The 27,057-nt window shown below is 35.4% G+C and overlaps 1 protein-coding gene across 12 annotated transcripts in view; it reads right to left on the bottom strand.

The window, feature by feature from the left end:
• REPS1 (RALBP1 associated Eps domain containing 1) overlaps nt 1-27,057 on the bottom strand; it is a 73,241-nt gene that overhangs the window by 18,065 nt on the left and 28,119 nt on the right. For 4 of the 12 annotated variants that reach the window (XM_036413444.2, XM_036413442.2, XM_036413443.2 and 1 more), the window contains exons 3-10: nt 26,095-26,291; nt 25,809-25,962; nt 24,421-24,551; nt 23,735-23,897; nt 23,404-23,467; nt 21,247-21,401; nt 11,500-11,621; nt 8,038-8,118 (exon numbers count right to left, since the gene is read on the bottom strand). In XM_036413444.2, coding sequence (XP_036269337.1) covers nt 8,038-8,118; nt 11,500-11,621; nt 21,247-21,401; nt 23,404-23,467; nt 23,735-23,897; nt 24,421-24,551; nt 25,809-25,962; nt 26,095-26,291 — 1,067 coding nt within the window. Of the gene's footprint in view, nt 1-8,037; nt 8,119-11,499; nt 11,622-21,246; nt 21,402-23,403; nt 23,468-23,734; nt 23,898-24,420; nt 24,552-25,808; nt 25,963-26,080; nt 26,292-27,057 lie in introns of those variants that run through there. The other 8 variants (XM_036413449.2, XM_036413448.2, XM_036413447.2 and 5 more) reach the window with 6 other exon arrangements.

Here is a 27,057-nt window from a genome sequence, read left to right on the forward strand (position 1 = left end):
GAATTATATGTAAAATAATCAAGTTTACAGTACATGCCTAATAATCTGATTTTTTGATAAAAAATACATTTTAACTTTTGAGTGATTAAAGTTTTGAATAAAAACAATGACCTTATGAAAATATAGTTTAAGATAGTATTTAAAGGCCAAGTGTGAAATTATCTGATGAAATCATACAAATTTGAACCTCTCAGGTTAAAGTGAAACAAACTACTTCATTATAATCCAAAATTAAATAATAGACAAAACTTATTTTCAGAAAACTGCCCAAGAAAACTTGAAACTTTTCTTTTTCATCTATAAAACAGAGTTAAAGAAATGCCTGCTATATTATAATAGTAGGCACAATGCGTACTTTACAGATTAGTTCTATAGAACTTTAAAATTTAGCCGAAACTGATTTGGCTCAGTGGTAGAGCGTCGGTCTGCGGACTGAAAGGTCCCAGGTTCGATTCCGGTCAAGGGCATGTACATTGGTTGCGGGCACATCCCCAATAGAGGGTTTGCAAGAGGTAGCTGGTCGATGTTTCTCTCTCATCGACGTTTCCAGCTCTCTATCTCTCTCCCTTCCTCCTCTGTAAAATATCAATAATATATATATATATTTTTTAAAATTTAGCCTAACATTTCCTCCAAGGGATCCAGTTTTTAAGAGGGATAAGTAAGGCTCCTACTCTAAGATTCTAATATTTTCTTAAACCATTCAATATTATAACATATCTGATATTCCTAAACTTAATGAGTGGCAAGTCTAGTTAGAAGGAAAAGAACTGATAGAAGAGGCTTTTCAGAGTGAAAGAGTAAGGCCAGGAAGAGAAGGTGAAGACAGATGGTAGCGTCTCTGAAAGGAAAGGAGGATAAAGGTACACCTGGGTACACAGGAAAGCCCGACGGTGGGAGCTGCCACACCAATGGAAGAACCGGAATAGGATTGAGCATTTGGCTTAATAATTACAGATTAGATGGAAAACACTGGGGAGGAGGCTCAGCTCCTTGTATGAGTCAGTTCGCATTTTATGTGTGCTGCTGCTAAGGACTGAATATTAGATCTTTAAATTTTGAATATCTTAGTTGAGTTTATAATTTAGTGTAAAGGATAATGATATTTTAGTTTAAATCCAACACTATTTTGGTGACAGTACTAACACCAAGCCTCTGCTAGAGAAAGTTCCAGTATACCATTTCTTGTTTGCAGCTCTCTTTGGCTTATTCTTTTAATCTCTAAATTCAAACAATTTATAACAAACAAATTCTTTATTGCAATTAAACTGATAAATCCATTCATAGCAATTTCCTGCCTCTACATCAGTGAAATGCTAGACAGAGTTAATGTATTATCCAATTGAAATGAACTCACATTTCCCTTACAACTCCACAATCCTATATATTAAAGAGGTAATATGCAAATTGACCATCACTCCATCACATAAGATGGCTGCCCCCATGTGGTCAAATATGGCCACCCCCATGTGGACACAAGATGGCTGCCACAAGGATGACTAGAAAGGAAGGACAGTAGGGGGCGACCAGGCCTGCAGGGGAGGGTAGTTGGGGGGGGGGGGGGGGGGGGAGGCGAGAACCAGGTCTGCAGAGGAGGGCAGTTGGAGGCTTGCAGGGGAGGGCAGTAAGGGGTGACCAAGCAGGCGGGCATGCGAGTGGTTGGGAGCCAGCAGTCCTGGATTGTGAGAAGGATCCCAGATTGTAGAGAGTGCTGGGCTGAGGGATACACACACTCCTGTGCACGAATTTTGTGTACCAGGTCTCTAGTTACAATTATAAAGGGGAACATTACAAATGGATAGAAGCTTAGATTTTTCACATAATAATGAGTCACTCACAGGAAAATATTTATAACAATACACTTAAGATGTTGTTATGGTTATAAAAACATGGCTTTAGAAATAAATACTATTTTCTTAACTTACAATTTTAATAGCAGAAATAGCTATGAAAATCAGAATTTAATATAATAAGGCAAGATTAAAGGAGAAAGAAATGATAGTTTGTGACACAATAAATTCTTTTTAAAAAAAAATATTTTATTGACTTTTTTTACAGAGAGGAAGGGAGAGGGATAGAGAGCTAGAAACATCGATGCAAGAGAAACAGCTGCCTCTTGCATACTCCCTACCGGGGAAATGCCTGCAACCCATGTACATGCCCTTGACCAGAATCAAACCTGGGACCTTTCAGTCTGCAGACCAACGCTCTATCCTTTGGGCCAAACAGGTTTTGGTGACACAATAAATTCTTATTACAAACCCCCCAAAACTAGGAAAAAACAAGCAAGGAAAATTTATTAGATGCTTTAGCCGAAACTGGTCGATGTTTCTCTCTCATCGACGTTTCTAGCTCTCTATCCCTCTCCCTTCCTCTCTGTAAAAAAATCAATAAAATATATTTAAAAAAAAATTATTAGATGCTTTAAACTCATAGTATTTATCTATCGGGTCTAGTAATAATTAATGTCGTTTTTAAACATTTGTTTAAAATCTTGCTTGGCGTTGACTTGTATTGACATAACCTTCAAACACGTGGTATCTACAGAACGTGTGAAGTGCAATTAACAAGTTTTGCTTGAAAAAGTTTGTGTTTGGTTTGGTTTTTGTTGCAAAACTAGGGCTAAGAAGATGGCGGATGAAGAGCATATTCGGCACTGCATGCTTTACGAGTTCCAATCAGGAAGAAAAGCAAGTGAGGCTGCAAAAAACATCTGTAGTGCTCTTGGTCAAGATGCAGTTAGCGCCAGAAAATGCCAGCGTTGGTTTGAGAAATTTCACGAGGGAAATTTTTCGTTAGATGACAAGAGTGGTCGAGGCCATGTGTCCAATTTTGATCAAGAAGCTCTTCAAGCTCTTTTGGTGCAAAATCCTCAAATTACCCAACAAGAGCTTGCGACAACTTTAAATTGTTCACAAAAAACAATTTCCAATCAATTGTGTGCACTTGGCAAAGTCCAAAAGTTTGGAAAATGGATTCCTCATGAGTTGACCGACAACAACCGTAATCAAAGAGTCACAATTTGCAGTTCGCTCCTCTCTCGTCAAAACCATTTGCTGTTTTTAGAGCAAATTGTTACCGGAGATGAAAAATGGGTGCTGTATGTTAATTTGAAAAGGCAGCCTCAATGGTTGGACAAAAATGAGGCTCCGCAGCCCATGCCAAAACCTGATTTGCATGCGAAAAAAGTGATGTTGTGTGTTTGGTGGAATTTTAAAGGAATTCTTCATTATGAACTTTTACCATCTAACCAAACCATTACAAGTGCAGTGTATAGTGCCCAATTGGAAAGGTTAGCCCAAGCTTTAAGAGAAAAAGAACCCGCGCTGATTAATCGGTAGGGCGTAATTCTTCACCACGATAATGCACGACCGCATACTGCAAGAATCACTGCTGAAAAACTGCGCCAGTTGGAATGGGAAGTTCTCCCTCAACCTGCATATTCTCCTGATATTGCCCCTTCTGATTACCATTTGTTTCGTTCTTTGCAAAACTTTCTTCTTGGAAAAAAATTTAATAATGAAGAATGCCTCAAAAATGCATCAACAGAATTTTTTGCATCAAAATCACAAGAATTTTACAACAGAGGGATTAAAATGCTTCCTGAGCGTTGGGCACAAGTAGTAGAAAACAACGGTAACTATATTGTTGATTAAATTTTGTGGTATTGTTTAAATAAATTTGATTTAAAAAAGTATTAGAAAACGACATTATTACTAGACCTAATAATACCGTATATATTCTATGTGTATGTTTATAAAATGAAATTTATAAAGCTTTTAATAACTAGAAACATTAATTAGTCTTTTCATATATTTCCAGTACAATAAATGAAAGTGCATTAATGACTACAAGAAAAGAAAATTATGAGTGTCCTATTCATTATCCAAATAAATTAAGGTTCTATACCAGCAAAGCATTTTGTATAGCATACTTCAGCCATACACTGACTGATTGCTAAGAGCCTGCAATAGCTTTCATCCAGTGGGTCTTAGCTACTAGCAGGGCAAGGTAATTCCTTGAAAACAGGAGACCATATATCAGAGGCTTCATTTATGACTATGATGTTACAAATGAGGCAGAGCATAAGACGGCTCTGACTTTAAACATTTGAGCATCCCAGATGAAGAATTATGAATGCCCACTAGCCTCTGAGTCCTGAGTTACAAGATGTCAAAATAACACTTCTTCTGTTCCAAACTAGCATCCCCAAATGTAAAAATAGAGAAAAAAAGTGTCAGACTGATTGGCAGGTTCCCCCTATTCAAATCACCCAAAGTCTTTAGAAAACATATTTGTAATTACTCATGGCACATTTGCATCATTTATTTGGGTATTTGATTTTGTACAACTCAGCATTTTATTGAATATAATATTAATGCTCACATAATCTATATTTTCTACTTGATTTAAATCCTATTATCTTGTTTATCTGAACCCAGTCCTGCCTACTTTCTGTTTCTTAGTTCAGGTGCTTATCATCTCTCTCTTGATCCCATCAATCCTTCATATTATAGCTCTTCCTTGACCCCATTTTATCATGGTACTTCTTCTTTAAAAATATATATATATTTTTTTATTGATTTCAGAGGAAGGGAGAGGGAGAGAGAAATAGAAACATCAATGATGAGAGAGAACCACTGACTGGCTGACTACTGCATGCCCCCTACTGGGGATTGAGCCAGAAACCCAGGCATGTGCCCTTGATCAGAATCAAACCCAGGACCTTACAGTCCCCAGGTTGATGCTCCATCCACGGAGTCAAAGCAGCTAGCGCTCATGGTACTCTTGTTAGCCAACAGTGTGTATGAGATTTAGTTCAGATCCTTGGTCTAACATACAAAGATCCTCCCAGTTCCTATCATTACTCCATACACATGTCTATTCTATATTCTCACTACACTGAATTAATCCTGTTCATGATATTTGCTCTGCTTGGAATGCTCTTGTCCAAATCTGGAAATTCATAGTTCCATTCAAAACTCAGCATAATAAATAAATAAATAAATAAATAACAATAAAAAAAATTCAGCATAAAAGCTCCTTTATGGAAACTTTTTGGGGTAAGTTGGCCCATGATTCTCTGTCCAGTTTTATACATAGCCATGGATGATAATTATCACAATCAGATGAATTACAATCATCTTACCTAATAATAGACAAACATGTAAATTGCCCGTACCTCCGCTACACCACCAGCCAATCAGGAGTGATATGCAAATTAACCCAACAAAGAGGGCAGTTAATTTGCATACACAGGCACCAAGTGATGAGGGCGGGATGCTTGTGTTGTTATCATGGCCATGATGCATGTGCTCTGCCCCACCCCCGGTCTCTCAGAGCCTCTGGGCAGCATGGAAAGGCGGGGCTGAAGCGGAAAGAGGTGGCTCCAGGGCCTGGGATGAAAAGGGCTGGAGTGGAAAGGCAGTACTGGTAGCCAGGGAAAGGAAAGCTCATTCTAGCATGAATCTTCGTGCATCAGGCTTCTAGTCAAGCTTATAATAATTGAACTGTGGTGTGGACTACTTAAGACTGGAATTTTGTACTTGACATTTTTGTATTCCTAGAAAATATCACAGGAACCTAGAGAGGAGCTCCATCAAATCAGGTGAGTTGGCTGGGCATAATCAGTGATCAAACTCACTTCCCTTGTGTTCTCTAAATTACTCAGAAGTTCAATAGCACTCAAGATCAGGCATATCATGGAGAAGACAAGTGCACGACACTTCTCATCAGCCTAAAATTTCCTTGCAGAAGCAGATTCTACCTGAGTCTATTAGCTGATAAGAAGTTCAACAAAAATAATCAAGTTTCTGGAAATGAAATGTCAGAAACTCAATTTCATCACTATTCCGGGAGCCTAATAATTAACCATTGTAGTTTGCATGTGAGGTCAGTGCACTGTCGCTAAGCACTACAGAGCAGTTTGGAGCCTTCATAGATTTTCACTTTCTTAAGCTAATGGATAATTATTAAATTCAAGCTTTTAAAAAATATTCCATTAAATATTTCCAACACTGTAATATATGTCAAATTCACATTAGAACTGTGGTGGATTTTTTTTTCTCTTAAGTGATTCTGTTCTAATCTGAACCTTATTTGCTTAAAATCCTTTATATAAACCTTGCAAAGGATCATTTGGGATTGTAGTTACTATCAGTGCATGTATAGGAAATATGTCAGTAGGTATTAAATGAGGGTTAAGAAAGTCAGATCTTCAGTGAGAACAGTATATTCTCCTAATTCAAAATTTAAAGAGAAATCCCCATTTGGGGAGCAAAGTTCAGATTTAAGTTTGCCACCATAAAAGAAAATAGATGTTTCTAGGTATCAGATTATAAATACTTAAGACTGGCAACTCTGTCAAATTCAGAAGTCTAAATTGAAGTTTAAAAATATAAATTAATATATATATTTTTTATTTTTCTAGAGCCTCTAGCCACCCTAGAGATAACAAAAGAAAGCACTAAGCCGTATTAAACCCTAGAGCAAGAATTCACAAATTTGGATTATTATTTCCAATAGGTTACAAGAACATCACTGTTATTAAGCCAAATATTTCCCTGCATTTCTTGTAAATCGTGAGTTAATTTATTTTGCCCTGAAATTCTAAGTTTTTATATGTAATGTTCTGTCCTGGCCCAACAAATAATCATAATACCATGAATAATTATTTTCATGGTCTCTTAAGGGTTAGAGACTAGAGAGTTTCTTTATTGCTACGGCAAACCTTCGTTCCCAAAAAAAGTACTTTTATGAAGTACCTTAAATAAACTAACTTGACGTTGTAAGTAGGAGATAAGAATAATATGGAAAAATAATAAACAGCAAAAATTGTGTTTCCTTTTTATCTCTCCTTCACTTTTCAGAGACTAAAATAAAAATTAATAAATGCCTTCAATGTAGCAAGAGAAGCAGATGATCTACATATTAACTGACTCTTATTAATAAATAATAAAATACTTCCATACATTACCTATTTAAATTCAATTTAACAACATCCTCTGTATTTCAAATAGAGACAGTCTTTAAAATTATAAAACACACCAAAGATTCATTAAACTGTTGATGTACCATTATCTTTAAATAAAACTCTCTAAAATCCACATTAAATGACAAGACCATTTTTACATTTAATTCACGAATGCTGGCTGTCTTTGATCAAACATCTAAAAAGAATGCCTTTTCTGTATCTTTCCACTGAGCTCATTTTCTAATCCTAACTTTACAACTCTTCTTCCCTTCCTAATTATTTCCTCTTTTCTTTTTGAAAAGTGGTTATTAGCATGTCCTTCTTTTTAAAAGAAAAAAGAAAAAGCAGGAGTGAACAGTGAGAAGAATGATTAGCAACTAAGGTTTTGAAATGTTCAAATAACTTGAGGGACAGGTGTGTCATATATGAAATTAAATCTAAGGTATTATAATTTATTTTTTAAATCATAATGTGAACTTTGTAGCATTTTTCAGAGCAACACAGTAAACCACAGGAAGACAAGACAAGCTCCTTTGCACAATGGGAATCTTTGACTAACAACTCTGTTGTTTCGCTGAACTTGATTCTCTTGTAACAGAACTCAACATACTATTTAAGTCAAAGCCATACCATCTGACATTGCTTATTTACATATGTAGTACATATTACATGATATGTACGCATACAAATAAAACAGTATTTACTAAGTGTAACTACACTAAAATAAACAGTATGTTTAATAGAACATACACTCAATTAGCAAATGAAAACACATCAACCAAATCAATTGTCACAAAATGCTTCTTTAGACACATGTACCAGATTTTTAAAACATACAGTTTCACCAAAATAACTAGAAAATAAAAACAATGGTAAAAAAAAAAAAAAAAAAAAAAAAGAAAGAAAAAGTTCTTTCCACTATTAGGCACACAAAAGTTGAAAAGCTCACTATCATTTCCCTCTAAGCACTCCACTGAAACATGCATATCTGCTAAAAACCATAATGAATGGAATTTGGGTTAATAAAATTAATTTCAAACAAGCAAGCTAAGTGATTGACTTACAGGATCAGCTGGTGCAATGTTAGAATCAAATTGGGTCAGAGTTTGTGAGCTTGAAGAGCGTTCACTAAATGTCTCCCACTGCTGAACAGACAGAGGAGAGACAAGTCAGCATGATGAGAAAGATGGAGTAAAAAGATCATTGGAGAAGATTTAGCAAAGTCATTCAGAGGTTGCACTGCAAGTTGTGTTTCATAGGCCTGACAAAATTCCATAATTTCCAATTTTGCATAAACATTTTATACTCATCTATGCTGGGTCATCTTGTAATGTAAGGTGAGCGCACCTTTACAATTAAATGTATAGTAACAAAAAATTAACAATTTACTTCAATCTCTATGAAGAGATTCAAAGCCTTACAGAATTCAACCTCAAAGAGAGATAGGAACAAACAGAGTCTAAGTGGTATAAATGCAACGAGGTAAACATGTAAAGGGGTTTGTCTTGTCTAGAGAAATAATAACTTCAAATCCTCCTTTTAAAATTAAAATGCTAATGCATTGATTTGGTGATGTTAGTGAATCTTGACTACCAAACTTTTGGTCAAAACAAAGCAAGTCAGTCTCACTTGCCAGTGCCACCCCTGAAAGATAATTTTGTTATGTACGTGCACATTTTGTACATATGTATACTTAATAAAATATAATTTAGATAAAGTGCAAAGAATTCTGGAATTATATGTTTGAGCTTTTGTCAATCTGTAGCAAGTCAGCCCCTGAAATCAGCACTATGAACAGGACCATGCCAGATCAAAAGACAGAGCTGCCAATCAGGCACCGACCCCCTCCCCAGTTCCCCGCCCCCATGCTAGAAAAATCAGAGTGAGGCCACAATGAGAGCAAATCAAGCATCTGGGTATGTGTTATATATAGACGATGTATTTTGATATGAAATACTACTCTTCTAAAAGAGGCACACAAATATTATACCTCTTAAAATAGGTGGAGTGATAAAGCCAATAATAATTAAGTAAATTCCATTTGTTTTAAAGATCTTGGTAATAAAATAGTATAGAATTTTTATATCAAAATTACATTAAAATTTGATTCTTAAGAATTACCAGATATTCTCTAAAGAGGGAAAAACATCTACACATATACAATATATACAAACGAATGTTTACACACAGACACAACTATACCATTAACCAAAATCCTCTTTTTGTAATTCAGCATGAAAAAGTATACATTTTTATGCTTCAAAGTTCGACTTATTTAAAATAGTGATATTCCATTTGAGAAGACTTGTAGGAATAAAATATTAGCAAATTAATACATTGATGAAAATTCTCTACAAAAATAGCTAGCACAATCATTCAACAACTCTGCCTACAAATTTTAAAGTCATGAAAATTAAGACATATTGATATATTCAAAGTGATTCTTGAATAACAAAAATTCATTCTTATCATGGAACATCACTTCAAGGAAGTGATTTACCATTATTTGTTGTTATATTGTAGTTTCTTCAACAATTATTGTTGCATGTGTACAGAGGAATTTTCAAAACCCTAATGATCTAACTGTGGAGAAAAGTTTAGATGTAGATTTTTGCCAAAAAGAGGCATTTATTTACCTATTTGGTTGTATGAAATTTTACTTGGTTTCACAAGACTGTATGCAAGCTACCTGGAGAGCAGAGACACTTTTATCTTCATATCTTTAGAATAATGGTTAGGAGCACAGCTTTGGATCCAGACTACTGGAATCCTAGTCATACTGTACAACCTTAGGCAAGTTATTTAACCTCTCTGTAATTCAGTTTCACCATCTGTAATGTGAGATTAATAATACTATAAGATTGTTATGAGGAAGTAGAGTTCATATATGTAAAAAGCTTTGAACAGAATTGGCACATCCCAGGTGCTCAACACATATAAGGCTTATTATTAGTGTTGTTGTTGTTAGTAGTGTTATTCCTTGCAATAACTCATCCATTTTTAGATGCCAAATAATTACCTATTGAAAGGATCATTAGTGCTTTGTGGTAGAGATTTATTAAAATGTCTCAAAATCAATGTTAGTTTTATTAACATATTGATTTTCCATAGAGTTAAAAGAAAAATAACATAACATTCATAACTGAATTATTACTGAATACTACAAAATGAAACTTGCTCTAAATAGTGCAACTGCTTAAATCAGAATGTGGAAGGGACTTCTATTCCTAGTCTTTAATGATCACACACAATTTTATTTAGAATGAATATGGGCTTTAGAATTGAGTATCAATGAAAAAACTACTCTTAATCTGATATTGCTTTTTAAAAAAATGAGCAAGTGGTTTCAAGAGTAATGACCCTACTCTTTATAAAGCCTATTTACTAGTGAATTATATCAAGGCTTAATTCTTCCCTCTAGACTTATATACATGACTTTACATCTGATGGTATGACAAGTGCTCTGGGTCAGGTACAGTATCTGTGATTGTCATAAAGCAGCATCAAGTACTTTAAACCTACAGTTACTTCTGTTTTTCAACTCTCCAAAATTAATGAGTGTCTCTTTCAGTATTTTATTACTGACTTTAAAAGATATGAAAAGTCCAGAAGTTTAGAATTTTTTCCTGAAAGTCAACAAACTTTTAAATTTGTAAGCACTACCTAAAAGTTATATATATATATATATATATATATATATATATATATATATATATAATTTAAGGCAAAAAAAGTTACTTGTCCATAAAGAAAACTGCTCTAACAGGCTAGAACAGGCATTTTTTAGCTGCTGTTTTACAGAGCACTAAGGTTTAACACAGGGGCCTCTGGCCTACTTCTCTTATTCTAATCAGAGTGGCCCAACTTTTATAGTTTTATATAATGGAGTCCCCAAGTAATGAGGAGAAGAGGGAGTGCATTTGTCTGAAATTCTGTTTTACATGTTATCCTTGGTCTTATATATAATATCATTTAACCAGTGCATTTAATAGGGTTTAATTCCATATTGTATTAAATAAAACTAAATTATTATCAATAGCCTGGGTTGAAGAAAATACTTTGTTCATGTAGAAGGCAGGATTAGTGACTTCTCATATCACTTCCAATACTAAGATTCCAAATATATTATCACATACCTTGTTTACAAGAATGAGAAGAAATGTGCCATGGTGGGTGTGGTAGTTGGCTACATGTCAAAGGACTTGTGTTCAAATCTAAGCTCTTGTTCCTCAATGGCTATGACAAGACATTCAACCTTTTGACTATAACCTGCAAGCTCCTGCCCAGTCTAACTCACAAGGTTTTAGCAGGAATGAGTGGTGGAAACCAAATGACTGTGTATATATATGAAAAAGTACTTTGAAAACCTCAGAGTCACATAATTACAAACACTTATCATAGCCCTACTTTATATGCTCTCTTAACTATGCATACATGCTAAAAGAGCTAGATGCTGAAATTACTATTTGGAACGTCTTACCTTAACAAAATTAATGTTAATGAAAGGAAAGGGAAGCTTTGCTAACCTCACTGCTCTGATTCATCTCTGGCCAAGTCTGGTTTAGTGACGGCATTGATGGTGACTTGCTTGGAGGTGCTTCTGCAGGCGAGCCTGAATAACCTACCTCACCTGTCTGATCCCCAACATCTGAAATTGAAAAACAGAAATTCTCCATAAATAATATATTTTAGTTTAGGGATATTACTTGAAACAAAATCCTGAAGACTTTGAGAAGTAGTAATTTTATAATCTGAATTTCCTTTCCTCATGTTCCTAAAATAAACATTTTTATATTAAATGTCAACTGTAATTGAAAAATAAACATTTTACCAATCAGACAATTAGGCAGTACTTATTTTTGCTACTTATTGTCTATCCAAAACCAAAGCTTCCCATGAAATAAATTTTAGTTAGGAATAGAAAAAAGAGTGTTATATATAATAATACGTCTAACACATGTTTTGCATCATTTTCCGATAATAGGGCTGAATTTGTAGCAGTTCCCAAAGTGTATTTTATGGAATATTAATGTGAGGTTCTTTAAAAAATTAGGTTCAAGAAATTTTTTCTATTCAAATTTGGGAATACTGTAACTCCCTGTTGGAGCAACTCCATGAGCATTTGTATATCAAAGACTTGTAATGTCTCAGAGCAAATTAACTATTTAAATCCTTTACCCCAAATAAAATCCCTCAATATTCTCTTGGAATATACTTTGGGAAATGCTAATTTACACTAAGTCACTCACATTTTCTCTGCAAGTCTCCTCTGTTACCAAAAAGCAGCATATATGTGCAGGGCATAGAGTAAAAGGAGAGGAAGAGTCCCAGGCATGAGAGAAAAGCAGTTCAAAAGCCCACACCAAAGAAAGTTTTATCATTAGGCCACTGGCACTTAACCTTCATTGAGAAAGCTACAAATTCACAATACCATTGCAAAGTATTTTTTAAAGTATTATGTGGTAGCACATTCTGCTTGTGAGTAGTTAAGCCCTAATTTAAAATATCCTTTAATTTCAATTTGAGAACAGAAGAAATTTCAATGGTAACTTAATTCTCATTCCAATCTTCCCAAGTTTTACATATCTTTGAATACCAGTCTGAAAATCAAATAAGTGCCAAATTAATGGGGAGTACCTAATCTATTTAGAACCTGTATCAAAACATTATTCCAGCATCTGTCACTATCTCACTGCCTGACCATGAGCAAGCTGAATAAAACAGCTCCTGAGTTTCTCCATCAGAAAGAAAAACATTTGCCATTAAATGTTAGCACTGCGTTTCAAATTCCCAAATAAAGTCATACAATAACTTAGCAATGTATAGGTTTTAACCTTTCAATCTATTCAAAAGTAAATCCTTCACATTTTGGTGCCAAATACAGAACCTAATACATATTGTGTATACAAATTTTTATTGAATGAGTTGCTTTTTGTGTTCTTCATTACTGTTATTTCGCAGAGCCAAAGCTAATTACCAGTATTTTGAAAAAGTACTCAATTCCTCTTTGTCCTTTGTTACATGACTACTATCTCGAAATACTTCTGCTTTTTTTTTTGTAGTCATATCACACTGCAAGTTCTAATTTGCAGTCCAGCAGCAGATTTTGATAAACTTTCGTTTTGTAAGATTGGAAATTGTTGCTATTTCTTTCTTAATGCTATCTTTTCTTGATAAAGATGTCGGAGTAATATAGAAACAATAAGAGGCAGACAGGCTTCCAATAATGTTCTATGAAGACCTCTTAAATCAAAGCTCTTAGAGAAAAACTAATGAAATAATATTTATAATGAATAGTAACAGCAAATTCCTCATGGGAATAGCTTGTGGTTTTACTGTGAACAAAAATTATGAATTTTTTCCCTTTGATAACAAAGAGAAAGAAAGTTAAGGAAAGGATTAATGGCTATAAATCTGAGTTTAATGAAAATGAAACTCTGTTTAGGAGGATGGTGTATGGAGAAGTGTCTTTAAGCGATCCAGCAAAGCAGGTGTTGAAGAAAAATAAATAGAATTAAAACAGTATTAACTATAAGGTAATTAATTTTCAAAAGAACCTATCTATAGTCAGACTATATTATTTCAGTTTCAAATATCATCTTAGGGTATGCTGGGGCCCTGACCTGGCTTTCTCATGTGAGTCTCCTTCTAGCAAATTTAGGTCCAGACTGTACCCTACCCCCACCTCAGGGCAGTTATAATTTGGGATTCTGGGAACCTCTTAATTCACTGGTAAAAGTTGTAGTGGATGGAGCCTCTTAAAGGATACTATTCATTCAAATAATTATACTTGATAAGTATTCCAACATAGTCATTTTCCTAGAGTAGCAGTTCTCACACTATGGACCATGAACTGCAGGGAATCCCCACGACTCTTACAGGGCATCTGAAAAGTCAAAGAGATTTTGTAATCATCATATTATTATTTTTCTCCTGAGTTGGCATTTTACTTTTCCTCATAGGAATAACTGTAAACCAAATTTTGCCCCATTCTGTACTAGTCATTGTATTCTTCACTCACACACATTCCAGTTTAAATAAAAGGCATGGCAATGTCACTGAAGAACATTCACAATTAAGCGGTAAAAATTATTTTTATTAAACCTCAGCCCCGGATACACATATTTTTAATAGTCTTTTTGGGAAAGGGGGAAATATATATTTGCAATTCTTTATAATAGAGTCCCAAAGTAATGGGGAGGCGCAATGTATATTGTGCTATTGTTCTTTATCAGAGCACAGGGATGATCATCTCCAGGAAGTGTTCTTGAGTGATTCAGCTATGAGCTGAACAGGCCACTTTTCTCATGGAAGAAGGAGAGGGAGTGCATTTTTCTTTAAAGAATAGCTGACAAACGAATTATTCAGACTTTTATGCATTTTCTCAAAAATGAGTTAAGTGAGCCTGTCACTTCAGGAAAACACTGTCTTCAGTATTGTTACTAATGACAAACTTTGCGCTTTCAAGCAAAAATTAGAATTTTGGAAAATGTATACCCATATCTGTATAACTCAATTAACCAATATTTTACAAATAATCAATTATGTTATAAAATCATGCACGGGCAAAATATTAATCCAAAGTATATTCAAAGTGCAAAACAGATCTGTGGAATTTAATGTAACAGTACAAATAATTCATTAATATGGTTTCAGCTTTCACATTGCAATTAACCTTTAAGAAATTACCATTTGTTGACATTTGGTGTGGTACCAAAGAATATCCATAATTATCTAAAAACACTCCTTCCTTTCACTTTGCCAGACAAAATTTTCTTTCTGTACTTGGGATTGGCAACGTTTTTCTACCAAGGACCAGATAGTACATATGTTAGGCTTTGCAGGCTATATGGTCTCTAGTGCAACTATTCAATTTTGCTGTTGCAGTGCAAAAGCAGCCATGATAATTAGTAAAAAATGAGCTTGGCTTTATTTTATTAATAGACATGAAATTTGAATTTCATATAATTTTACAAATGTGAATTTCATGTGCCATGAAATATTGTTCTCTTTATTCTCCAATGATTAAAAAGAAAAAGAATAACAAACACTTTTTGTTGTGGGCTATAGAAAAACAGTCAGCTGACCAGATTTGGCACTCAGTGCTTTGTCTGCAGACACCTGATACCTCAAACATAATGTCTAACTGCCTGAACGCAGAAGCAAATATGAAAATCCAGCTATTTTCTACTAAAATTGATATTAAAGAGATTTACAAAATGTAAAGCAATGCCACCCTTTTCATAATTTTTAATTTTATTTGGGGTAATATAGTTATTTTCCTAAAAATATGTATGCTAATATTTAGGGAGCTTATAATTATAATTTTTAAAAAGCTGCAAATTTTTTTTTTAATTTATCATTTTTAATTTCTAATAGGGCAACTATTGATAGATCTAAGTCACATAAACATAAGTTTTTTTTGGTCCACAATAATTTTTAAGAATGTAAAGGGGTTCTAAGACTAAAATGTTATAAAAAAATGTTATAAAAAAAAGTCTGTCTTCGAAAATCCCTAAATTATTTCTGGATTAATTAACAGAATTACACACTGTTTATTTCCTATTTCACATATAGAACAACAAATGGCAGTAGGAAAAGAGAAAATTACCTATGTTCTAGAAACTAACAGTCACGGGCATTAAGTCTGTAAATAAGCTATATCTTCTTCTACGAACCGGGCTCCCTATGAACACTCCAACAGAGAGCTGCAGGCCCGCCCACAAAAGTTAGTCTGTAGGCGTGTCCTCACGGAGGCAGGGGTGTAGTTTTACTCTTACCTGGTGCAGTGTTCCAACCTAGCCTCCTGCTGGAACACTGTGTCAACCCTGCCTCCCTCCTGAGGGTTCTGCTCTGCCCCTGACATCATCAGAGCATCAGGGCTGAAAAAGAAGAGCATGAGCCTAAATTATTTGTTAAAGCCAACCCCAAAAGGGCTTTATGCAAAAAGTATTTCCATGTAAAAAGAGTGTGCCTGGAAGACACAACACTGTGAGATCCTATTGACTGACATACTGTCAGGCTACATTTAAAAGTTAGCAACAAGTGCAAATTAAATGAGTGCAAACCATATTTTCTGTATTGCACTAGAAAATAAAAATGCTCTCAATAGTTTCATCCTTCTTTCTTCCAAAGACTCTGAAAAGTCTGCAGATTCAATTCAGTGCAGTGTACCTGCCAAACCACCTTTCTCAAAGACCTTCAGTTTTTACCTACGTTTTTCACCTACCCACCTGAACTTCTGTTATTTTCTTAGTATTATATTCAACATACTAAAAAAATTGTTATTCCCAAAAGTCTTATGGTTTTAAAACAAAAAGTAGCAAAACTTGTTGGAAGAATTCTTCAATCACAAAGATTCAAGGTTCCAATTTTATGTAATAGCTTCTTCAAAGCAAAAGTAAACTATAACTTTTATTTATTTCAAATGTCAATGTTATTCTTATGAGAAAAAATATTTAAAAGATACAAAGGTTTTGATAAATTTTAAGTCTTTAAGAAAAACTAGAAATGGGACCTTTTTCATTTATTCTTAAAAGACAGGCAAAGAAATTAAAGAATTTCAGATATGCTTTGTTTTAAAAATATATGTACTACTATGTGTAATACTTTAAACAATAAAAAAAAATTTCTGGCTTTTAAAAACATTCATTTTAGAAGTACTTCTAGGATTTTGAGGATCTATGTTATGCACCATATCAACAGTAATGAAAATTTGCTCAAATTTACTGTATAAAGCAGTGGTTATAAAAGAGGAGACAGAATGGAGAGCACATTGCTTTCCCTCTTTGAGCATTTAGTCAGCTATTATTGAGTTGCTCACATGAGCATTGTCTGTGAAGACAGAAAACAGACTTAAAAAGAAGTAGTTCATCCATTTAGTCATTTAAAAAACAACTACTTATATGCTGAATTTGCATCCTCTTAGGTGCTGAAATATAATGAACAAGACCAATGTAGTTACTATCCAACCAAGAGCCTCTAGTGTAGCTTAAGAAATATCTATCTACCTAATAAAAGAACAACATGCTAACTGTACCTTCATGACACCCACCAGCCAATCAGGAGTGGGTATGCAAATTAACCCAACAAATATGGTAGGTTAATTTGCATATTTGGGTGCTGAGCAGCGGGGGCAGGGTGGGATGCTTGTGTCATCACCATGGCAACGATGCAGACATTCTGCACTGCCCCAGCTGCTCCAGGCCTCCAAGCAGCTCCCGACTGAAGGGGAAAGGTGGCTCTTTCCCCTCCGGGCCAGAGCAGAAAGGTGGCTCCGGGCCGAAGGGGAAAGACAGCTCTGCCAGCAGCCAAGGGGAGGAAGGCCCATTCTGGCATGCATCGGGGCTCTAGTCTATATATATAAAAGGCTAAACGACCATCTGACTAATAGCTACGATGCGCAATGACCACCAGGGGACTCAACACAGGAGCTGCTGAGCTGCAGTGACTAGGAGCGGGGGTTCTTGGGTGATGCACCACAGAACCAGAGAGGAGGGAGCCCAATACTGGAGTGGGTCACCTGAGAACTGCCCTCTCGTAATCCGGGACTCCTATGGGGATGTCGGAGAGCTGATTTCGGCCCAATCTCCATAAGCTAGGCCGAGGGACCCCACTTGCTAGAGAGACCCTGCTCACTTCACAGACGCCCTTCGAGCCACTGCTCCAGAGGCAGCCAGGGAGGAACTGGCTCCAGGTCATGTCCAGCCCGCCTCACCCAGTCCCGCCCCGCTGGCCACCTTCTAATTAATTTCCTTTCAATGTACACGAATCTGTGCACCAAAGCACTAGTTTTATCAAATCTTTATACATAAAAGCCTAAGCAACCATTCAATTGTTTGACTGTTAGCTATGACACGCACTGACCACCAGGGGGCAGATGCTCAATGCACAGGCATGGAAACATGGAACAGACGGATGAATCTCAGAGGGAAGGGGGAAAGGGAGAGGGTGGGAAGAGATTAACCAAAGATCTCATTTGCATACTAGAGGCCCAGGGCATAAATTTGTGCACCAGTGGGGTCCCTCAGCCTGGTCTGAAGGGACTGGACTAAAATTGGCAGTCTGACATCCTCCGAGAGATCCCAGATTCTGAGAGGGCGCAGGCCAGGCCGAAGGACCCCATGAGTGCACAAAAAATGTGTGCACTGGACCTCAAGTAATCACATAAAATACAATATATGTAAAGCTGTGACTGTGCTACAACAAAGAAGATTCTTTGGAGACTGAGTTTAAGATGCTTTTTTCCCTTTAAGATACACTACTGTGATAGGCTAGGAGGTCAGTTTAACCTTTTTTTATAAATAAGATAACCACTCTTGGAAGATAAACATTCTTTCTTGAATTCAGCTTCAGAAGTTGTTTCCACAGATGAATTTTTATATGCTTTCTTTTGTAAGGTAACAAAAATCAAGTTTCCTTTTTATTTACTTTAGTTGCCATATTTAGTGCTGATGTTAAATATTTTAATTAAGGTCTGTGTACGTACTTATACCTATGATCCTTAGCAATTTTATTTTGTCTGCTATTTAATACCATAAACTTGTTCAAGTAACTTTGGAAAATATATATCTATCCCATCCATGTTTGTATGTCTTTAGAAAGCCTCGCTTGTTTCTCCAAAAAACTGTAACTCAAGTCATCACTTTCACCATCTATTTTTCTGAGTTATTAAATTGTAAATACAAAATACTTGTAGAGTTAATATTTTAGTATATCCCAACATCACAAACATATAACAAAAGCCTATATTTTCAAAGACAGAAATATATTAAGAAAAATATCCTACTTTAAAAATAGCACACATTTAGTATTAATTTCTCAGCAGTTATTTACTGAGCAACTTAGCACATGCCTGCAAAGTGCTAAATCCTGGGAATACCAAAATTGCCAGTCTGACTAGGGCAATCAGGCCTAGTGAATATGACACATTTCCTTTCCTTCCCTTCCCCTTTCCCCTTTCCCTTTTCCCCTTTCCCCTTTCCTTTCCTTTCCTTTCTTTTTTCTTTTTTTTTTTTTTTTAAAGAAACTCAGAGTGTAGTGGTGGAAAGAGAAAAAAAAAAGAAAAAAAAAAGAAGAGTGTGATAGGTGCCACAAATAAACAGCACATAGGAGATACTATGAGAGATCAGAGAAGATAGTAGCTACTTTTGTCTGAAAGTCAGAAGAGCTCCAGAGAAGAAATATTTATGATAAATTTTTAGGTCAGCCAAAAGGAACTGGTTTCCCTTTCAACTGTGAACTTCTAAAAACACAGCTATTTAAAAAGATTTTTACAAATCTTGATTGATCCACAGTGTCACATAACAATATCTATATTCAAAGAACTTGTGGCATATGAATCTCAGGCTTATGATAGCTGGGAGGAAAAAAAAAAGGTTAATCATTCCCTCAACCCCAAATGAACAAAATTCCAAATTTATCACTTAGTGATTAAGCGAAGAAGATTTGAATTTAATACTGTATGGTCAAATGTTTACAATAAATTTCATCAGAAAATTACACAGATTATGTGCAAATGGTAAAAAACAAAACAAAAAACCAACAAGGTTTTTTTGATACCTTTAAAATTATAATTAGAACAAGAGTGTAGAGGTATATGCAGGGGAAACAATCAGAGTGACTGCTAAACAGATCTAATAGGAGTAAAAAGAAAAATGCCCAAAAAAACTTCTACTTAAATCATTAGCCTTAAAATTCAGGCAGTAGATCAAGTTTACAAAGAATCCCAGATTTTATTTAAATTAAATAGAAAAGGGGGGAAAAAACTACATGCAAAAGCCAGATTCACCCATCTATATGCAACAGATAACAGAATCAGACAAGTCTCAAGAAAATGACATATAACAGAATAAGCTTGATTTAAAGTATACTATGCTGTCAGTTTTTAAAGGATTAAAGTCATAGAAAAATTCTAAACACAAGGCCTAATTTTAAAATCAATGGCACAATAAGTCTGTAGCAACCACAATTTCTTCCTTTTTGGCTACTATGAAATAAACCAAATGAAGTTCTTTTTGTTTATTTTTTAATTAGGTAAATCAAAGTACTTTGAGGCAAAATTACCTAACAAAAATACTAAGCTTTTAGCTCAAGTCAGAGGTTAATGATACTTAATAATTGCCTAAATGATCAAAAAAAAACTCTAGGATTCTCATAGGATAATGCTTTTATGAAACTAAAAAACAACCCTAAAACTTTAAATAGACTTATTGGTTGATAAAAGGTCAACGTGTTCAGGCCGTGAAATGTGAGTAGCATCGAATACACATTTCAGGTGAAAAAACAAAAAGAACTTGCCCATGGTCACAGGAATAATTAGCAAAATTAGAAGTACACAGATTCTTGAATATAAGGAGATAGACCTCTTTTTGACAATAAGAGTAAAAAGAAAAATGCAATAGGAGTAAAAAGAATAATATGCATATTATTCCTACTGCATAATTTATACAATAAAGTGAGATCAGATGCAATTCTGGGTTAAACAGAAGCTTTCCAATAGGTAGATACCCTTTTGAGAGCCAAATTCTGTTTTAATTTCTCTTTTAAAAAGTATAAAATTCCTTCCATCATAATATGTAAAAAAGAATTTAGATAGAAAAAACAAAGACATTGACTTAGTTTTAATTAGACTCACTAATTTAACATTAGATTTCCTTTTATTCTTTTAGAATTTAAGAAAAATGTACTCATTTTTTACCCCCTATATTCTATTTCTTTTTAAACTATCTGTAAATATTAGCATCTATAAAAGCATTCTAGTAAACATGATAACAATGTAGTATTATCTACATCACACACAAAATTTCCAAATTTCTTTAGCATCTAAAGGAATTGGTTTTTTAAAAGGAAAATGCTTGCAGACTGCAAAGGTCTAATGATAAACTAGGTATTTCCCTTCAACAAATTAAGATGAATTAAATGGAAAAATGTTGATAATAAAGAGAGGCTACTTTCCCCACTTCAGACAATATAAAATGTAATTTAAGGATGACAAAATAACAAGACACTGTGAAATGCACTTCAGATCTCAGCAGGTCACAAGTGTAAAGTAAAATAGTGGCATATATTCTTTATCTTTGTTTACAGTTGACTAAACAGACAAAATATTGATTCAAGTTCAGGCTATACATCTTATTCTAATGGCAAATGTACATGCCCTTGATGAAATGTCTATGCTTTTAAGCTAAGTTTTAACATCTAGATTTTGCTTTGAGAACCAAGTGTTATTTTTCAAGGCATGCAATCAGTTCTCTTTAGCTCCTGGATTTTACCTGCTGAGTCTTCCAAATCAATCAGCTTGGGCATTAAACTTTCAGGGAGTTTTTCTGGTAAGTCATAGCCATTCTTCCTAGCAACTACCAGATGAAAAGCAGCACAAAACTCATCCAGTGTTAATGCTCCATCTTTATCAAAGTCTGAGAGTTCCCTAAAAGAAAAACATCAGAAATAGAATCACATTCTACTTTGGATCCCTTTATGTCTCAGAAAAGAGAAATCCTTTTCCAGAAAAAGTGCAAGCAAACAATAATTTACAAAATCCCATAGATGGGAAGATGTATAGCAAATGGTTATCTGTGATTACAGGCAATGGCCACATGGGTGGTTTAAGGCAGTGATCAGCAAACTGCAGCTCGTGAGCCGCAGTTTGCCGCTCTGTTGACTAATGACTTTGCCGAGGACTGGTTTAAGGTACAATTCTTTCAACTTTTCTAAGTGCTTGAAATTTTCATAATAAAATGCTGAAAAAAGAGCCCCCCAAAAATAAGGTCACCAAAGAAATGGCCTTTAACACATATGTATCTTTAGATATAAGACTTAGTTGAAATCAGGCTTATTGAATAAGTTACTAAAAATTTTTAAAACTTAAAAGACAGCAGCCCCACCCTGCTATCCTTCCATTTCCTAGATTTAGGAACAACCATTTTTTAAAAATTTATCACCTTAAACTATAAATAGCATGTGTATATTGCTAATTCTTAACTTTTTGGTTTTAGGCATTATCTACCTATCTCCTACTATAGCACTCTATGCTACTAAAAACCCTATTAATAAAATTTAGAATACAGAGAAATATCATATCTAATAAAAGAGTAATATGCAAATTGACTGTCACTCTAACACACAACATAGCCACCCCCATGTGTGCCACAAGATGGCCTACAGGGGAGTGCAGTTGTGGGCAATCAGGCAAGCAGGGGAAGGCAGTTAGGGGTGACCGGGCTGGCAGAGGAGAGCATTTGGGGGAGACCAGGCCAATAGGGGAGGTCAGTTGGAAGGGACCAGGCCTACAAGGGAGGGGAGCTGGGGGGGACCCAGGCCTACAGGGAAGGACAGTTGGGGGAACCAGGCCTGTAGGGGAGGGCAGTTTAGGATGACCAGGCCTGTAGGGGAGGGCAGTTTAGGATGACCAGGCCAGTAGGGGAGGGCAGTTGGAAGGAACCAGGTCTGCAGGGGAGGGCAGTTGAGCAGGACCAGGCCTGCAGGGGAGAGTACTTGGGGGGGGGGGGGGGTCCAGGGCTGCAGGGGAGGGCAGTTGAGGAGGACCAGGCTGGCAGAGGAGAGCAGTTGGGGGAGACCATGCCTGCAGGGAAGGGCAGTTGGGAGGGACCAGGCCTGCAGGGGAGGACAGTTAGGGGAGACCAGGCTTGCTGGGTAGGACAGTGAGGGGCAATCGGGCCATCAGGGGAGCAGTTAGGCATCAATCAGGCTGGCAGAGGAGTGGTTAGGTGATGATCAGGCTGGCAGGCAGAAGTGGTTAAGGGCAATCAGGCAGGCAGGCAGGCAGGCAGGCAGGCGAGCAGTTGGGAACCAGCAGTCCTAGATTGTGAGAAGGATGTCCCAGATTGGAGAGAATGCAGGCTGAGCTGAGGAACACAGCTTCCCCTGTGCATAAATTTCATGCACCGAGTTTCTAGTGTAGATATAAAGTGAAAACAACACTTACATCTGACAATTGTTTTTAAAAAGCAGTTTGTGATTGTAATTTAATGACTCATTCCAACTACACAGCAACCATCCTGAGTCTTCAGTTGGTATTTAAATGGGTGCTAAGCACTGGTCTTAAGCTCATGGCTGGTATAGGACTTATAAATTTGTTTAAAACCAAATGAAATAAACACAGCCATGTATGAACAAACTGCACCAAGAAAGCCAAGCAAATATATTCCATGTATTATACTAGCAATGAGAAACAGCTACTATATAGCTTAAAGACTTTTAGCACATTTTAAAGAACTATTCTATTGGTATCACTTTATTTCTTTTCTAGAGAGTGAGAGAGAAGCTGACTATTTTAAGGCAATACTGAGTCATAAGAACATTCTTTAAAAGGTTATTCTAATAGTTTATTTTTAAGGTTAAAAAAATCTACCTGATGGAAACTACTTTGAAATAATTCACATTACCCAAGTAGTATACACCACACTTACCAAATATGAGAAAGTTCAAGAATAGGAAGCTTTGATTTTGTAAAAAACTCTTTAGCTGCAGATCCTGAAATATAAAACAGTGTTGTTTAGCATTATTCTGAACCTACAGACCCAAGAGTTAAATGTGGTCTGAAGAGGTTTTTCATTGAAAAAAAGGTAACCTTAACATATGCATATGTCATATTTTTGGTCTCTCGTAACTATAAACTCTTTTTAGACAATTTGAGAATTATCTTTTATAATCGCTGACCAATAAAACAATTTCTTTGAGATTATGAAACTGAGGCTTTGAACTGTCCCATCTAGAAAAATTTGTTTTTTAACAACTCACCTGGAATAAATCCGTTTAGATCAGGCTGAATGGTTTTAAACTGATTTACATAATACTGTCTTTGTTCATCTGTTATTTTCCAGGGATCATCATAGCTACTGGATTGCCTACGAATTTCATTGGCAGTTGTAGCTGAAGCTACAGTTCGTACTGTTGTCTGGTCCTGTAATGAAACATTTTTTCCTCAGTACAGTATTTACCTGTATGATTACATGGACCAAGATTGCTAGGTTACTTATCTTTGAAACTTACTTTTTGTGGATGTTTAAAATATAAGAAGTCTTCACAAACTCATCAGAAAATCACATACTTATAATCAGGTTACTGAATGTTTTTGGACAATGATTATATAAATGTATAGAAAGACAGCAATGTGTAAGCAACAAAAAGTTATGGAAATGTGCCAAGAAAGCCAAGCAAATATATTCCTAAGTGCCAAAACCTTTCAAAAGTTCACTAAGAAATTAGAAAGAAAGAAAATCAGCCAAAATTTTTAGTAAAAAATTTCAATGATAACAGACTTAAAGAAAAGGCAGAGCAGAGATCTGGTTTTTGTTTGTTTTGTGGTTTTTAAATAAAAGTGAACTTGCATTCATAAAATTTGCAACAGCAAAATATAAAAATAATGACTGCAGCAGTATTCTGAATGAAGCAAATAAAAATGCAATACCAATAAAATGTCACACCTGGACAGAAGCAGGATGCATGGTTAAAAGAGTACTGGTTGGTGGAGTATCTGCAAAACTGACCCAGTTTTCTTGAGGTGGAGGTGGAGGTGGAGAATGCCCTGACCACATTGTATCACCAGCAGCAGGACCTACAAGCAGAATGGGCAAACAAGTTGACTCACTTTTAAAGAATATAAAATTACCAGGTTTTTTATTGTAACACTTCACCATACTTATATGTTTTCTTTCGAGTTCTAACTTTGTAGAAATGCTAATTTCCAAAATGAAATATTTTCTGTCAATTTAAAATTATCTCATTTAAATCTTTAAAATTGTTACTGAAACTAACCTAATATATACAGTATTCTAGGAAATAATCATTTTACCTTCAGAGAATGTGGAATCTATAAACTTTTATCTAAGCATCATAGATATAAATAAATTAAGGTAACCAGATGTCCTGATTTTGGCAAGACAGTCCCGATTTTTAACCATTTGTCCCACGTCCCACGATGTTTTAAAAAAGTCCCGATTTTTGGAAAGAATTCATGACAAGTAAGAGAATGGGAAGAGAATATATGGTTTTCGGCGGCCATGTGGCTATTTAGCCAGGATATCAGTTTTATATTATTTTTGTTAATTTTATAATGTTAAACTTTAATAATAAAAATGTAATTGTTGAGAACTGATTATTGAGAACTGCTTATCAAAGTTCACATTGTTGATCAGTTGTTAGAATTCGACCACCATTGTTTGGACTTAATGCACAATGGCATTTTTTGGGATTGGCAACGACGAAAGCATTTTGTAACTAACTATCTTTCAGACTATACACATCATACTGCATGCTAGTGAACTAGTTAAACAAGTGATGTCATTAGGTAAGAAATTTATTTATTTCATAAATACATAAATTTTCTTGAATTTAGCAGACAGTACTCGTATTATTTATATTTTATAGTGGCGGCAAAAAGTCTAGCGCCGGCCTTGAAAGTGACACGACTATACATAATTTTTATTTATTTATTATATTTGTAAATTGTACTTACGTTGAAAATTTAAAAAATATATTACAATACTATATTTTTGCATTCTATGAAAATTTTTGTTGCTCCATATAGACCAAATTTTTAATCAAGGAACACCCCCCCACCCTCACACCCCCTGGTCAATGGTGTCCCACTTTACCAATGTTAAAACCTGGTCACCTTAAAATAAATGCAATTACCAATGTTCAAATTGATATATCTACTTAACAAATTTTCACAGTTAGCATTTGCTTCCATTTAAGGCACTTAACTTACAATTAAAAATTTTCTTGGAGGCAACTCTTAAAGGAATGTTATCAAGTTTCCTTCAATTTACACCTTTAATAAATGACCGTTACATCTAGAACTTCTAAATACCTGATTGTGAGTCACCAAAAGGAGACCAAAATGGCCCAGGTCCTGCAAGAGGCCTCTCGCCATTTCCTCCACTGGGGTGACGGTTGTGTTTCCTCCATGTGTGTGGAGACGTTGGTGGGGACTGCTGTGGTGAAACTACTGGAGATGCAGGCTCCTAGAAAGAGTATCATTATTTTTAAATTTCAATTTTAAGATAACATTTTCACTGTTAAGGCATTCAGTACAAGTTTTAGTGTAAATATCTACACAGGATGTCAACTAATAACAATGACATGCATGTGACTACCTGTTGATCTGTAGATGTACGAGGCTGGACAGCATCATGGCTTACGGACCCCTTTTTCACTTGCCCCCTTCCAGGTGGTGGAGGAATAACACCAGAATAAGACCCTTGATTTTCAGAATCTGAAGAATACGAGGCTGCATGGCGAGATTCCTGTTCATTCTTTGAAGCAACAAATCTTGGCAGAGGAAGGTCCTTTACTATCAATGGCAGAAATAATTATTACTTTAAAATAAAAAATGATGCACACATTAAAACCTGAAGAGGTGAATTAGATATTAGAAAGAATTTTTGCAAAACTGATACTGAAACAAAATGTCTATCACTGCTAAATTTTATTCGTTCTCTTCCTTAAACTGTTTAGGGAGACCCTAACCTAGAAAGAAATAGTAATACCAAATTGTCCTTCCAAGGGGTTATAAAAATAGCTGTATTAAATGTCCATTGCATGTTTGGTCCTATGTTTGCACTCATTACCATATCAACCCTGCAAAGTCCCTATTTTACAGGTAAGCAAACTGAGGCTCATTGACAGTAGGTGACAAAATCTAAACCCAGGTCAGTCTGACCCCAAAGTCTACGATGTTTCTACTCACACTAATTCTCTAAAGTATGATGTTCGAGTTCTAAGTATAACAAAATGTCACTAAGTTTGAGACTAGATTAATCCAAACATTTTCATGACAGAAATTCCTGAAAATATCTTACTGTTCACCTACCAAAGACAGTACATGCAGCTCGATCTATCAGCTTTAGTCTGGCTTACTTCACTCCTACAGGCAGATACTCTATATTCTATTTTAAATAAAGAAGAAAAATAAAAAACTAAGAATTCCACAGGCAATCTGGACAGAATAACATAGCAGAATCATTTTCAGAAGAAAATGTACTTCCTTCCACTATAATTCCCTGAATCTCCCTTAGAATTTCCTCACTAAGGAGGGGATGACGTTTATTCAGTGTGTA

Source organism: Pipistrellus kuhlii, unplaced genomic scaffold (assembly GCF_014108245.1).
Source record: "Pipistrellus kuhlii isolate mPipKuh1 unplaced genomic scaffold, mPipKuh1.p scaffold_m20_p_5, whole genome shotgun sequence".
Classification (NCBI taxonomy): Eukaryota; Metazoa; Chordata; class Mammalia; order Chiroptera; family Vespertilionidae; genus Pipistrellus; species Pipistrellus kuhlii.